Source organism: Rhamphochromis longiceps, linkage group LG7 (genome assembly GCF_057381845.1).
Source record: "Rhamphochromis longiceps isolate RC_006_pf linkage group LG7, R_longiceps_female_GT1.1, whole genome shotgun sequence".
In the NCBI taxonomy this organism is placed as follows: Eukaryota; Metazoa; Chordata; class Actinopteri; order Cichliformes; family Cichlidae; genus Rhamphochromis; species Rhamphochromis longiceps.
In genome coordinates, this window is record NC_140563.1 from 42,637,360 (window position 1) to 42,650,864 (window position 13,505).

The following is a 13,505-nucleotide window of genomic DNA, read 5'->3' on the forward strand; positions in this document are numbered from 1 at the left end:
TGTGATAGAAGTCAGATCCCTTCTTCTAACCCCTTCATCAGTCTCCTTTGTCCATTTTTTAGAAATGTTCTGTCTCTGCTTCACACCATTAGAGAAACCGCAAACACTGCTTTTGGCCTACATCCATATTCGTGAGAGTCTCCCAGAAGACTTCCAGAGATGTCAAGTCCCTTCCTTATTCTGGCTCTAGAGTTTACAGATTCCTTCATTCTTTCTCGAGAGAGCAATTAAGTACTCCTTTCAGGTTTACCACTATCTATTCACAGCTGTCAGAGCTGCCTTGTCTTGTATGAACCTGAAATCCCATGTGCACCTGGAACTAGTCTGGTGCAACCGATACTAATATATAAAATCTACTGAGGCTCACACAATGAGTCTCAGACTTACAAACTAACAAAGGTTAATAGCTTAATGTGTTTTGCATGTAAGCACTCTATCCATAACATGTGAGAAAGGCAGTGCTTAAATGGATTTGTTACTTTCTTTTGCCACACTATCAAACTTGCAGCATAGTGTATATCGGCGATCACATTTCCAATTCCCTACCTGATATAGAATCTTCTAGAATCAATGACCTTTTGAAATCTTTGCCTTTAGTTACACATAATCAAAGTTTTCCATTATAATACTTCAAAGCTGAATCTAAATGAAACTGTATTACCACTCTATCATATGGTAGCACTGGAAAAGATAAAAGGTTATACTCACAGCACTTTATTATGTGGAATGGGCCTAAATTAATTTAGACTATTGGCTGATTTAACAATCTACACAACTGTCAGATGTAAAACTGTAAATGCTACTTTCTAGGTCTAACAAGACCTTGGGTATATTTTTTAATGGGCTTCCATTTATGAGTAACTACTTATCCTATTCAGGGTCCATGGCTCGTGTATTTACGAAGAAAAGAAAAAAAAAAAACCATTGCAACTTTGCTTTTCAATCTTCTTTTTACATATCTGAATAAAATCAACAGTAGAAGAACAAAAAAGACAAAATGTTTGAAAATAATGAGTATATGTTCCTCTTGCACATTCCTCTAATAAGCTACACTTGCGGGTTATTAGTGTAATACTACAATATGTCCACCTGTATAAATACTATTTTTAAAATTGCATTTAAGATGTTGGGAATGAACCAATATAACAAACCAAAAATTGCAGTTCTGCCTCTGTACACTGCCACAGTGTATTTTAAATCAAACAATCAATTTGTAGTGCAGACTTTTAGTTTCAATTCAAAGGGTTTCACAAAACTTTTCCATTAACACTTTAGGAATTACACACATGCACATACAATATACACAGTTCCCCATTTTTGGAAGCTCAGAATTAATCCGGTCGTTAAGTCTGACGTCACTAGCCGTGTCTGGACCTAAACTCCGCTGCAGGTCCATATATCAAACGATCACTATGGCATTACTGAGAGTTGAAAAACTGTCTAAAGTCTTTCATCTTTAATAAAATGATCAGCGTTCTGCTCTACCAGGTGTAACAATTGAGATTAACATCCAGGCATCCATGAAAATGGAATTTATGACATTTAACGGAGTTAGAAGTTAGCAGGAAGTTAGCTCGCTAGCTTCTATCTAAATACAATATAGCATGTCCTGACTGCGGGGTTTTGGAAACAAATTAAAACGTACAGCTCTGTTATCACTTCCAACATAAATGAAGACAGAAAACTAAACAGCAGTGACGTTTGTAGGGTTACTGAAGTTTGGCTAGCTGGTATATAATGATGTGCTACGTGACCGCTAGCGACACAGCTATGTTAGCATAATATAAACAAGCTAACTTTTTTTTCCACTCGATAAAAGTTAACGTGAGTGTTCTCGGTGGTCAGGAACAAATGTAATCGCATGGCAGGATGCTGTAAAAGGACCAAACTTCAGCCAGGAGAATAACTGAGATAATCCATCCACAATACGAGGTTAGTCATTCATATACTGCTGCATGGGCTGGGCTGTAGTTACATCCTAAGGTTTTAAAAACTGAGCTTAAATAAATGATTAGTGGTAATAAAAGCCGAGGGAGGTCAACAGGGATCACTGACTGTTTTAGGAGCTTTTTGAGATTAAATAGAAGAAAATACATAACATTAAACATGTTAACAACACAAAAGCCATATTAAACGCAGACTACTTTAGGCCTGGAAGTAGGATTCGTCACGTCATTACTTAACGACCGGATAGGACGGTTGACTGAAAAGCGGTTTCATGGTCAGGTGAGATCTGACAAATGAATTAGGCATATCTAAAGTTGACTCAAAATGTTGAATTTGTATTTAATTGCTTTGCAATGTAATTTTAAATATGAAAGCCTAACAGATGTGAGTGCAAGTAGGGGAGGTTGTTACTAGGTTGGAAAAAAAAAAAAACATAAAATAAATAAATCAGAAGTTTAGCAAAAAAACTTTAGTGTCCAACAGAACAATTTAATACATTATTGAAAAGAAGGAATGCACTGACTAGCTTATAAACACCAAAAGGCCTCAAAGACTACAGAAGACAACGAAGTTATTATTTACAACAGACTTATTTCCATGGTTAAGAAAAGCAACTTCATGAGATCTAACCAAGTCTAACCAAGTGAAGAACACTTGAGAGGGGGTAGGAATTCATTTGCAATGTCTGCAATCAAGAGAAACCTTAATAAATGGAAATCCAGAGTAAGGTGCAAACCACCGGTTTCCCAACAAAACACAATGAAATGAAAATTAACTTGTGCCAGAATAATGTGAAGGAAGGAAAAAGTACGGAAAAGGAAAAGAGCAACTGTAGTATACCTCATTACCTGTCTAACACGGCGGAGACAATGTTATGGGATGGACATGTAAGACTCAATAGCATTGATGTGACTGCTGATAGATGTAGAATGAGATTTTCTGAAATGTACAACATTATAATCTTCTACGGTTCAGCCAAATGCAACCCAAGGGTTAGTCAAGGCAAAGACATAAAATGTTTTTTTGTTACTGAAGACAAAACTGAAGGCTGAGAGAGAGAAGTGAAAGTGGCTGCAGTAAAGACTTAGCAGAAAATTTCAAGGGAGTAAACAGTATTTGGTGATGTCCATGAGTTCTACGCTTCAGACAGTCATTGACTACAAAGGACTTTGATCCAAGTCTTAAAAATAATCCTCATATTTTGAAATTATGTTTGTATGTCCGATTAATGTTGAGCCCCTGAAAATGGGAGACCATGGATAAGAATATCTCCACAGGAAAAAAACCTTGAATTAAAGCTGGAAGTGCACTTCAATTGATTTTTTGATTTAAAATCCACTGTGATAAAATGAGAAAAATTGTTTCTTTGTCCAACAAATTATGGACCTATAATGAGAAGCACAAGTCATAGAAAGCATGATGCTGAAATAGGTTGTGCTGATTTTAAGAGAAAATAAAACATAAAAAGGCTTGAATACCACCACCAGTAGTTCATTTGTCACGATCCACAGTGGCAGACCGAGTGGAGAGTGTGTGGAGGACTCAGGTGCAGACATGGGCGAAGACACGAAACTGAGTTCAAACGAAAAGCGAGCCTTTATTTTGGCTGATGACATGGGGGTCAAACAAGGCAAAAGCATAGTGACGAAACTAAACTATAACTAAACTGGGAAACTGGTACTATGATCCCACAGAAAACTATGAATGCAAACATGGTGGTTGAGAACACAGACGACGCAACACTGAACACAGCAAGGCTGAGGACTAAATACACACATGAGGTGATCAGGGGAAGTGGAGACACATGGGGACACAGCTGACCAGAATGAAACATAATGACAACACAGCAGAGAGTAAACTAAATGCAGTGAACAAAGAACAGACTCTTTCAAAATAAAACAGGAAACACGGAGACATAGATATGAAACGAACTAGACAACAAGAGCCACACAGACATGACACATAACGGGTAGGCACACGAACCAGGGAGACCGACTACAGGGGAAGATGACAGAAACGATAACATGAACTTGACAATATAAGACACACAGACATAAACACATGAAGGGCAAGGGAGACTTAACACAAGGGTAATACAATAACAAATGAGCTAGAAAAACTTAATGAACCTAAACAAACAATAAACATCAAAATAGACTGAAACTCAAAACACTGGGTCGCACGACCCAGGACCATGACATCATTAGGCTGACTGTTGGGCTTATGGAGCTGATTCTGTCATTTGTCCACCTACTACACTAAGCTTTAACATGATTTCACTCGATGAAGCCCATAAACTTTGACCTGACCAGCATGGCATGCCAAGCACTACACTAAAAATACATAAGCTGATAGCACACAGGCAACAACGTTGACTTAAAATGGACAGCTGGATAGCTGCAGACTATTTAAACTTTCTCTGCATTTTGATTTAATTAACACAAGCTTCTTTCATACAGTGGGGCAAAAAAGTATTTAGTCAGCCACCGATTGTGCAAGTTCCCCCACTTAAAATGATGACAGAGGTCAGTAATTTGCACCAGAGGTAAAAAAAACCCAATGAATTCACATGGTAGGATTTGTAAAGAATTTATTCGTAAATTAGGGTGGAAAATAAGTATTTGGTCACCTCGAACAAGGAAAATCTCTGGCTCTCACAGACCTGTAACGTCTTCTGTAAGAAGCTTTTCTGTCCCCCACTCATTACCTGTATGAATGGCACCTGTTTGAACTCATCATCTGTATAAAAGACACCTGTCCACAGCCTCAAACAGTCAGACTCCAAACTCCGCCATGGCCAAGACCAAAGAGCTTTCGAAGGACACCAGGAAAAGTATTGTAGACCTGCACCAGACTGGGAAGAGTGAATCTACAATAGGCAAGCAGCTTGGTGTGAAAAAATCAACTGTGGGAGCAATCATCAGAAAAGTGAAGACATACAAGACCACTGATAATCTCCCTCGATCTGGGGCTCCACGCAAGATCTCATCCCGTGGGGTCAAAATGATCATGAGAACGGTGAGCAAAGATCCCAGAACCACACGGGGGGACCTGGTGAATGACCTGCAGAGAGCTGGGACCAAAGTAACAAAGGTCACCATCAGTAACACACTACAACGGCAGGGAATCAAATCCCGCAGTGCCAGACGTGTTCCGCTGCTGAAGCCAGTGCATGTCCAGGCCCGTCTGAAGTTTGCCAGAGAGCACATGGATGATACAGCAGAGGATTGGGAGAATGTCATGTGGTCAGATGAAACCAAAGTAGAACTTTTTGGTATAAACTCAACTCGTCGTGTTCGGAGGACGAAGAATACTGAGTTGCATCCCAAGAACACCATACCTACTGTGAAGCATGGGGGTGGAAACATCATGCTATGGGGCTGTTTTTCTGCCAAGGGGACAGGACGACTGATCCGTGTTAAGGACAGAATGAATGGGGCCATGTATCGTGAGATTTTGAGCCAAAACCTCCTTCCATCAGTGAGAACTTTGAAGATGAAACGAGGCTGGGTCTTCCAACATGACAATGATCCAAAACACACCGCCCGGGCAACAAAGGAGTGGCTCCGTAAGAAGCATTTGAAAGTCCTGGAGTGGCCTAGCCAGTCTCCAGACCTCAACCCCATAGAAAATCTGTGGCGGGAGTTGAAAGTCCGTGTTGCTCGGCGACAGCCCCAAAACATCACTGCTCTCGAGAAGATCTGCATGGAGGAATGGGCCAAAATACCAGCTACTGTGTGTGCAAACCTGGTAAAGACCTATAGTAAACGTTTGACCTCTGTTATTGCCAACAAAGGTTATGTTACAAAGTATTGAGTTGTATTTTTGTTATTGACCAAATACTTATTTTCCACCCTGATTTACGAATAAATTCTTTACAAATCCTACCATGTGGATTCATGGATTTTTTTTTTCACATTCTGTCTCTCACAGTTGAAGTGTACCTCTGGTGCAAATTACTGACCTCTGTCATCATTTTAGGTGGGGGAACTTGCACAATCGGTGGCTGACTAAATACTTTTTTGCCCCACTGTATATCGCTTTATCTGTAATTTAAAGTTTCCTGTGACCAGCGGTGAAAGAAGCACTTGTTCTTGTCTCACACATTCACATACTACTAGCAGCCATGATACTAACAAGTGAAATAAATAAGGTCGGATCTGTTGTGGTGGCACAATAGTAACCCATGTGGATTTAGAGTAATACTGTAGTATAGCTGATTGAACATATCCTTGAATTTAAAAAGAAAATGGAAGGTTTCACAACGCCATTCGACTGCTTCAACAACTGATGTTCATTTAGTGTGTGAGAACATGTGCTATACTGAGAAACGCCTTATTGGATTATTGGATAAATAGTATTCTGAGATACACGGTGAAAGGGTCACAGAATGAGAGGCTGCACAGGTGCAAGCTTTTACAAGACGTGCCATGAAGGCATGTTTCTTTGTCAACTCATGATAGGCTTAAGTGTTTGTTCCATGCTGCAATCAATATAGTTGTTTTTATATCTTACTCCGTTTAGACTAAAAAAACATTCTACCATACTCTGCACAGACTCTTTCAGTCCATAACTGCTTCACCATATGTTCATCAGCTTATTGTTAACCTTTTATGTCTGTCTCTCTTACTTTCTATCCATCTATCTGATTGATATCTATCTTTATATCTATCATGACCCCAAATTGGATAACTTAGCCTCTTAAATGTGATAATATGATGATTATTTATCTGTGGCTTACAAGTTCAAATAACATTTTGAACATTAATATTGGAGCAGATGACCATTAACTTTTTAAAAAATGTAGTAGACTAATGGTATCTTTAGTGGAGAATTAAAGTTATGCTTTCTATGTGTGTCCTGTCCCTGCATTTATAAACAAACTAGAAAGCCACATTCTGCTCCGCATTGACAAAGCAAAGCGGCTGAGCACAGTTTGGAGCTTTTCAGCTTGAAAAAACTTGAAACCCTGTTGGGTAATATTGACTGTGACAATAAGACGGATAAGACCAGAGTCAACAGTGGTCCGACTTTTTCTATTCAGTTGTTTTGGTCCATCGTGCTTGTGCTTTGCTTAATTCATACATTTCTAATACTTCAATGTCAACCTAATCAAAATACTTTGCATTAAAAGAGTCTAGATGAATGGATTTGCTTTATTGCTTTTAGACTTCTCATTGTAATTTTCCTAATCCACTTGCCAGGTTACTTTACTGCTGCGTCTATGTCAGTTTATCAGTTCAAATACGTCTGATATTGTGCTCACTTGTGACCTTTTGTTTGGCTGCCAAAACAACCAAGCCAGTCAGGTCATTTAATCGAGTAAAGCTGCATGTTTCCTTAGTAACAACAAAGACTGTATTGCGATGGCTGATTCAAGCATTAGTTACTGCAGCTTCCGTGACAGTTACAATTTAGGTCTATGAGATGAACGTGTAAATCCCCACTGATCAGTCATGGCAAAACAATCCTGACAGCCACACTGCAGAGACATGCAGTACAACTTCTGCTTTAGAAACTGTGATAAAATATACATAAATACAACCTGTAGTTTGGTGTTTCCAGTGCTCAGCCCGATTACGACTTGGTCATCCAGAAGCTGGGCAACCTTTGGGTCCTCCACCCTCAGAGACTCCTTCACCAACTGTGTCACATCCACCTGCCAGTCGGTGCCCAGCAGGAAGGTCTGCTGGCCCAGTACATCTTCCTCCATGGCTCCTCTACTTTCACTGATGTCAGCCACAAAGTGGGTGAGGATGCGCAGAGTGGTGCTTTGGTACTGGGCAACACAAGCAGTCTCTGTCCTCCCCTCTACTGGATTGACACCATCCTTATCATCTGTGACCCTCTCGTACCTAATGAAGAATGAAAAGAGGAAAACACTGATCAACTGCTGGCAAGCCTGAAGAGCAGGGATATCATAAACCCATGTCAGACTGTGTTTGAGGTAAAAAGCGCTGAGAGCTCTCTGTGGACTCTGTGTCACCATTAGTGTCCATGAAGTAGAAACTCTCTGATGTAAAGTATTTACTGCTGTCAAATCATCTGCTGTGTGCTTTGCTGCAAGTTCGCCTGACTTTCCAAAAGTAATAGCCTCCCATTATTTTCAAAAATCCCTTAAAAACAGCTTGCAGAGAGAAACTGCCACCCGGCTTGCGTTCTCATTTTCTTTAAAAGAGCAACTGATATTTTTCTGTGTACCTGCTATTTATTTGGCTCACAGAAAACACTCTGCAATTTTGGCATCTCAGAAAATGTTTCCTAAAAAAAATCAATGTTTTTAAACTCACAGCTGGATATTTGTAAAGCATTTGTTCTACACTCTTGCTCCTATTTAAGTGGAGCTTATACAGCCCTTTATTTTTATTTATCTAAAAAAAGAAGCCAACCAACCCCCCACAGATAAATCTGAACATGGTGGAAAAGAATGAAGGAGAAATAATCCTTTAATGGTAGCAACTACAGAAATCCGTTTTTATTTGCGTGCTAATAGGTGCACACCTAGCCCAGACCCAAGATGGCAGTAAAATACAAAACCAGAAATGTTCAGAGTGACAAGTATTTGCAATACTTGCCAGACCTCACAAATAATTGCCTTAATCAGTATTGTTTGGCCTATAAAAGAGGTTGAGTCTTAAAGAAAAAAGGTTTAGCAGAGAGCTGAAGCTCCTCCTTGCCTAGTTTGCTAACGGCCAATTTTTTGGATCAAAGATTTTCATTTCCTGAAATTCTTTTTTCCCCATTCAGGGCTAAAGACAAGAGGGACCGCTTACCTGTTATCAACACACAAGTCAAGCATCCCTTATGGTACCAGCATGCATCAGTTCACATGCCATGAGTAACCTGCACATTTGGAGCAACATTTCCTGTCATTCAGAGGATCTTTTTTCAGTAAAGGCCTTGCTAATTTAAGCAGGTCAATGGCAAATCACATTCTGCTGTTATTACACCAACCTTAATTAAAAGTGTTTGGATATTAAACTTGCCTGCTGTCTATACCTGTCACCCATTTATAATAAGTAGAATGAGAAATATGAGCTCTCTTGAATTTTTATCACATATGAAACAAAAATGGACCCAAATGCTTACAGTATTTTAAAAAATGCAATGCAACACAGTGGTAAACATGCCCCTATTTGAACTTTGTGCCTTTGTGCTACTTGTTGTCTTCTGTTTTCTGAATTAATTGCAGTGTTTAAATCATTTGCAAAGGATTTTTTTTTACACACCAACTGGAAATGCTGTTGTAATAATAAAAATGTACATTTCTAAAATACTGTAAATATCCCACTGGCCTGTCTGTGCTGTATTTTCTTATTGGTATGTCTTACTATTCCTGTTAAGGCACAAGACACACACATTATTCTCATCCATCTCCACTTTATATTCCATTAGTATATATCACTCGCCTATAAATCAGTTTTTCTTCTCTCTTTTTTCGTCCTGTGCTATGCCATCATCATCGCTCTCACACTGTGTGTCTGCCTCATTCTATATTCTCAACATAAACTTGTTATTGGACTTCCTTGTAATCTATTTTTCCAACTTTCTTCCTCTGCTTTTCTCTCCCTCTTCTCCTTGCTCTCACCTCATATTGTCTTATTCTTTCAAGCTCTGCCTGCCTCTTTTTACCGGTCAGGTGGCCGGGGGTGGAGTGACAGTGACAGTTCCCATTAGGTTTAATGAGGTATGGCCGGTCTGGCAGGAAAACGGGCTGACAGGTTAACATGATGTGGCCCAATGGCTTGGCTTAGTTATAACCTGCCTTCCCCATCCCCTCCCAGGTTCTTATTCCACATCAGCAAAAGGACGGCACTTTAAACCAAGGTGACACTATTTGCTGGCATCAGAAACAGGTGGTCAGGACATGTTTGTTGCAGGAAGTGAGAGGTCAGCCATAGCACTTTTGTCAATGTACGCATAAGCACACTGACCCATGAAAGCATTAATAAACCAGTGCCACCCCTGTTAAAGTACACATAACACACGTTCTTCACACAGTGATGCGCTTGAAAGAAATGATTGATGTGATCTTGCTTAGGTAGCAGGGGGCATTTGTGTTAGAGTGCCACCCTGTGGGTGGTACGCTAACGTGAGGAAATGTGAGGTATTTCTGAGTTGAAATAATCTCTAAGACTCCTTAGTTAGCATTTACAGTGCTTTCTTTAATTGAAAACATAAATATAGCCCTCCAAGGCCTATCTCCCCTCACCACACTCCCTGCCGGTGACTGATGCCCTCAGGGGTCGGTGCATTGGTGGTTCTTGGTGTCCGGGGCTGGGTGCTCAGGTATGTATCAGCTCACTCCCGGTGGCTACTTGGCGGGGCCTGGCGCCTGTTGCTCGGTCAGGCCTCCTCCGGGGTGCGGGTGGCCCTCAGGCCTCTGGGCCTGCAGCTTGGTTCACTCTGGCACAGCTGGCTGCCAGCAGAGCCGGCGGGCACGCCGGTGCAGCCCCCTCTAGCTTCTGCTCGGTGGCTACTGGGTGACGCCTTGTCTGGGGATCCTCAGCCCTTCCCATGAGGGTGGCACGGATGCCCCTCCGGTGGTCCTCCTTGGGCTCTCGCACTCTGGGGCCTCTGGATGTCTGGGGCCTGGATCTCCTCCATGCCTGCTTCATGCCCTGGGGGACAGGGCTATGGCTCTCTACATCCTCTTGCAGACCATTACATGTGGAAACCATTTGAATACAAGCGCGCTGATCCACACAGGTATGCACACGGGTGTTCACTGTTCGTAGACTTAAATTACACCTTTCTTGGCTACTACTTCAAAGCACATTGTGCGCTGTCAGTCCTGCGTGCTGCACAACAACATTGAATATTTAGTATTTACTGCTGTTTACACTTAGCTAGATTAATGCGATGATGTTGTGTTTAGTATGTTGCTTTGGGTTCTTTTTTGCTTGTTTTCTATTCTTTCTCTCTCTCAACAGGTGATCCAGGAGATTTTATTATTATTTTTTCCCCCTTTCTCACTGTCCCTCTCCCCTTCTGTTTTTCTTTTCCTCTTTCTTTCTCCCTTTCCTATCCCTCACTCATGTCTGTCCCGTCTGTAACAACTGAAAATAAAATAAATAATAAAAACAAAGGTCGATCAAATGGACCAATACGGCAATGCCACGATGATCCATTTGGCAAAATAAATCCATTGGGTATCCTTGTTGGTCTTCAGACAACAATTCTGACGGCTAAAGAACCAAATGGGACAGGCAAAAAACAAAACAAAAAAAACAAACAAAAAAAAACATAAATATAAATTAAAAAGTGTTTGTACACATGATATATACACCATAACTACCCCTGTTGCAATAATGAATGACATTATTTTGACATATTTCATCATTACATACTACATAACATGTTTTCCAGTTCAAAAATAGTAAACATGGCCATTTTGAAAGCGGCGTCACTATTACTGAAAAAAGAACAAATTTTAAAAAACTGTCTTCATAAGAAGTTGGGCCAACACCATGAGTGTCCTGATGGTTGAGTTGGTGCCTATGAAAGCCATGCCATATGACCTACATCATATCAAACCACACAGACTGATTTGGGCTGACCCTTCCATCCAAGGTGACAATACCGATATCCATATAATCTTAAACTTACTTACCTTACCTATTCTGAAAGCATCAGAATAGGTAAGGTAAGTTCTTCTGTGTTAAGCACATTGAGTTTCACAGCAAACTGGGGCTCTAACTGTGACGACTGATTCTATCACTCATTACTCACTGCAACAAATCATGACGTGTATGTCATCTGCTAGCTCATGTAACCGCTGCTTTCATTCCACAGTATAATTCATGAATGTATATCTTGGCTCAAAGACAAAGATGGTAAACACTGGGGCGCAGGGAACAATCTAAATCTTGTTCACTTTATAAACACAACAGTGCTCTATTGTTTCTTCAACATAGTCACTATAAATATGATCACAGTAAATCATAATTATAAAAGCTATTATTAAATGTAAATTAGTCACTGTGCTTCACTGATCTTTGATATTGAAAAGGGTTAGTTCTATTTTAATCAGCAGAAATCATATTAGCAGAAAGATCATTAATTTAAATATTTTTATTAGGATCATCTTGTACAACTCACGCTGCACTGCACAGATCATTGTACACTATATCTCTTTACACCCTCAGGAATATGCTCAAGCTCTGTAATGCTCAAAATTATTAGTCATTCCTTATTCAGTATAAGTACTTTTCCCCCCCCTGTAGACCAGTCCAGTGAATTATTAGACACTTATTATGCAGCTGCACTTGCATTATGCTTCATATGTCTGCACCATCATTACTGAGCCAATTTCACGTGGTCTCCATTTTTATTTTTTTATTTTTTTAACCAAATGAAAAATATGATTGTCATAAAGGGATTGTTAAGAACTTCTCAGGTTTATGACCTACACAGAGAAATTTAGATTTTTGATTCTTGTGATTTTTTTAAGTTGCCAACTTTTCTTGTGATATACAGATGTGGGATAAAGCCCCCTCGGCCCATCGGAGTCAGTTTCTGAAGTGATGAAAGTGATGATGTGTTTTTTTTTATTACAACATGCAACAACATAGACACAACAGACAGTCATGACTTACCTCCTATTGCCCATACTAACAGGGACCTTCCAACCCTTAATCTGACTGAGCTCAGGGTCAGCCACATCAATTAGCAAGGGCAGGCGGGGCATCCATACGCTCATCTCGAGTTGTGCATTCAGAAAACTATAGGTGAAGTTAAGCATCACCCTGTTTTTTCCTCTTGTCTCCTTTCCATTGACATACACATAGTCACAGCGCTCTGACACCTAAAGAATAAAGGAAAAATTGCTGTGAGAGGAAGATAAGATGCAAACACACTATCTACAGTTCAGTCAGATCTCTCAAGTCATCAGGGCAGATCTTTAAACGGTTCCTATAATTAGATCTAAGCGTGATGAAGGTGCTTTCAGTTATTGCTGTCCTGTTCTTCGGAACAAGCTGCCTGCTGACCTGAAATCAATTACATCTGTGCATACATTAAAAACAGACTAGAAACCTTTTTATTAACACAGGCCTACACTCAGCACATGTTTTCACTGCCTTTGGCATTGTAAACCTACACAGGTTTTTATGTTCTTCTGTGTTAAGCACATTGAGTTTGCCATTGCCAAAACAATTTACATGACTTAAAGATTGCAAAGTACTCAAGAACAATCTCACTGCCAAAAAACAACAACAAAAAATAATAAAATAAAATAGGAATAAATAATAAAGCATAATTAGACTAGAGATGGCACGATACCACTTTTTTATGTCCGATACCGATACCGATATCATAAATTTGGATATCTGCCGATACCGATATGAATCCGATATAGTGTTTTTTAATCAACAAAACTGTTTTTTAAAATATCTTGCTGCATTTTGCAAGTCTGCAAGTTCATACTCAAGTTTAAAACAACAACTACACTAAAGCTATTCTGTTATACCTGTATACAAAAAAAATATTTCATAGTTCAGCAATACTGATCAATCTAATAAACTTAGACCTACACCATCCTCCCTATTCTGGTATTT

At 39.8% G+C, this 13,505-nt stretch overlaps 1 protein-coding gene across 1 annotated transcript in view; it reads right to left on the bottom strand.

Moving 5' to 3' along the window:
• Positions 1-13,505, bottom strand: part of LOC146665929 (transmembrane protein 132C-like) — a 189,924-nt gene that overhangs the window by 5,381 nt on the left and 171,038 nt on the right. Inside the window, exons 7-8 of the mRNA XM_085413739.1 lie at positions 12,546-12,754; positions 7,493-7,802 (exon numbers count right to left, since the gene is read on the bottom strand). Of these exons, the coding sequence (XP_085269865.1) occupies positions 7,493-7,802; positions 12,546-12,754 (519 nt within the window). The remainder of the gene's footprint in view (positions 1-7,492; positions 7,803-12,545; positions 12,755-13,505) is intronic.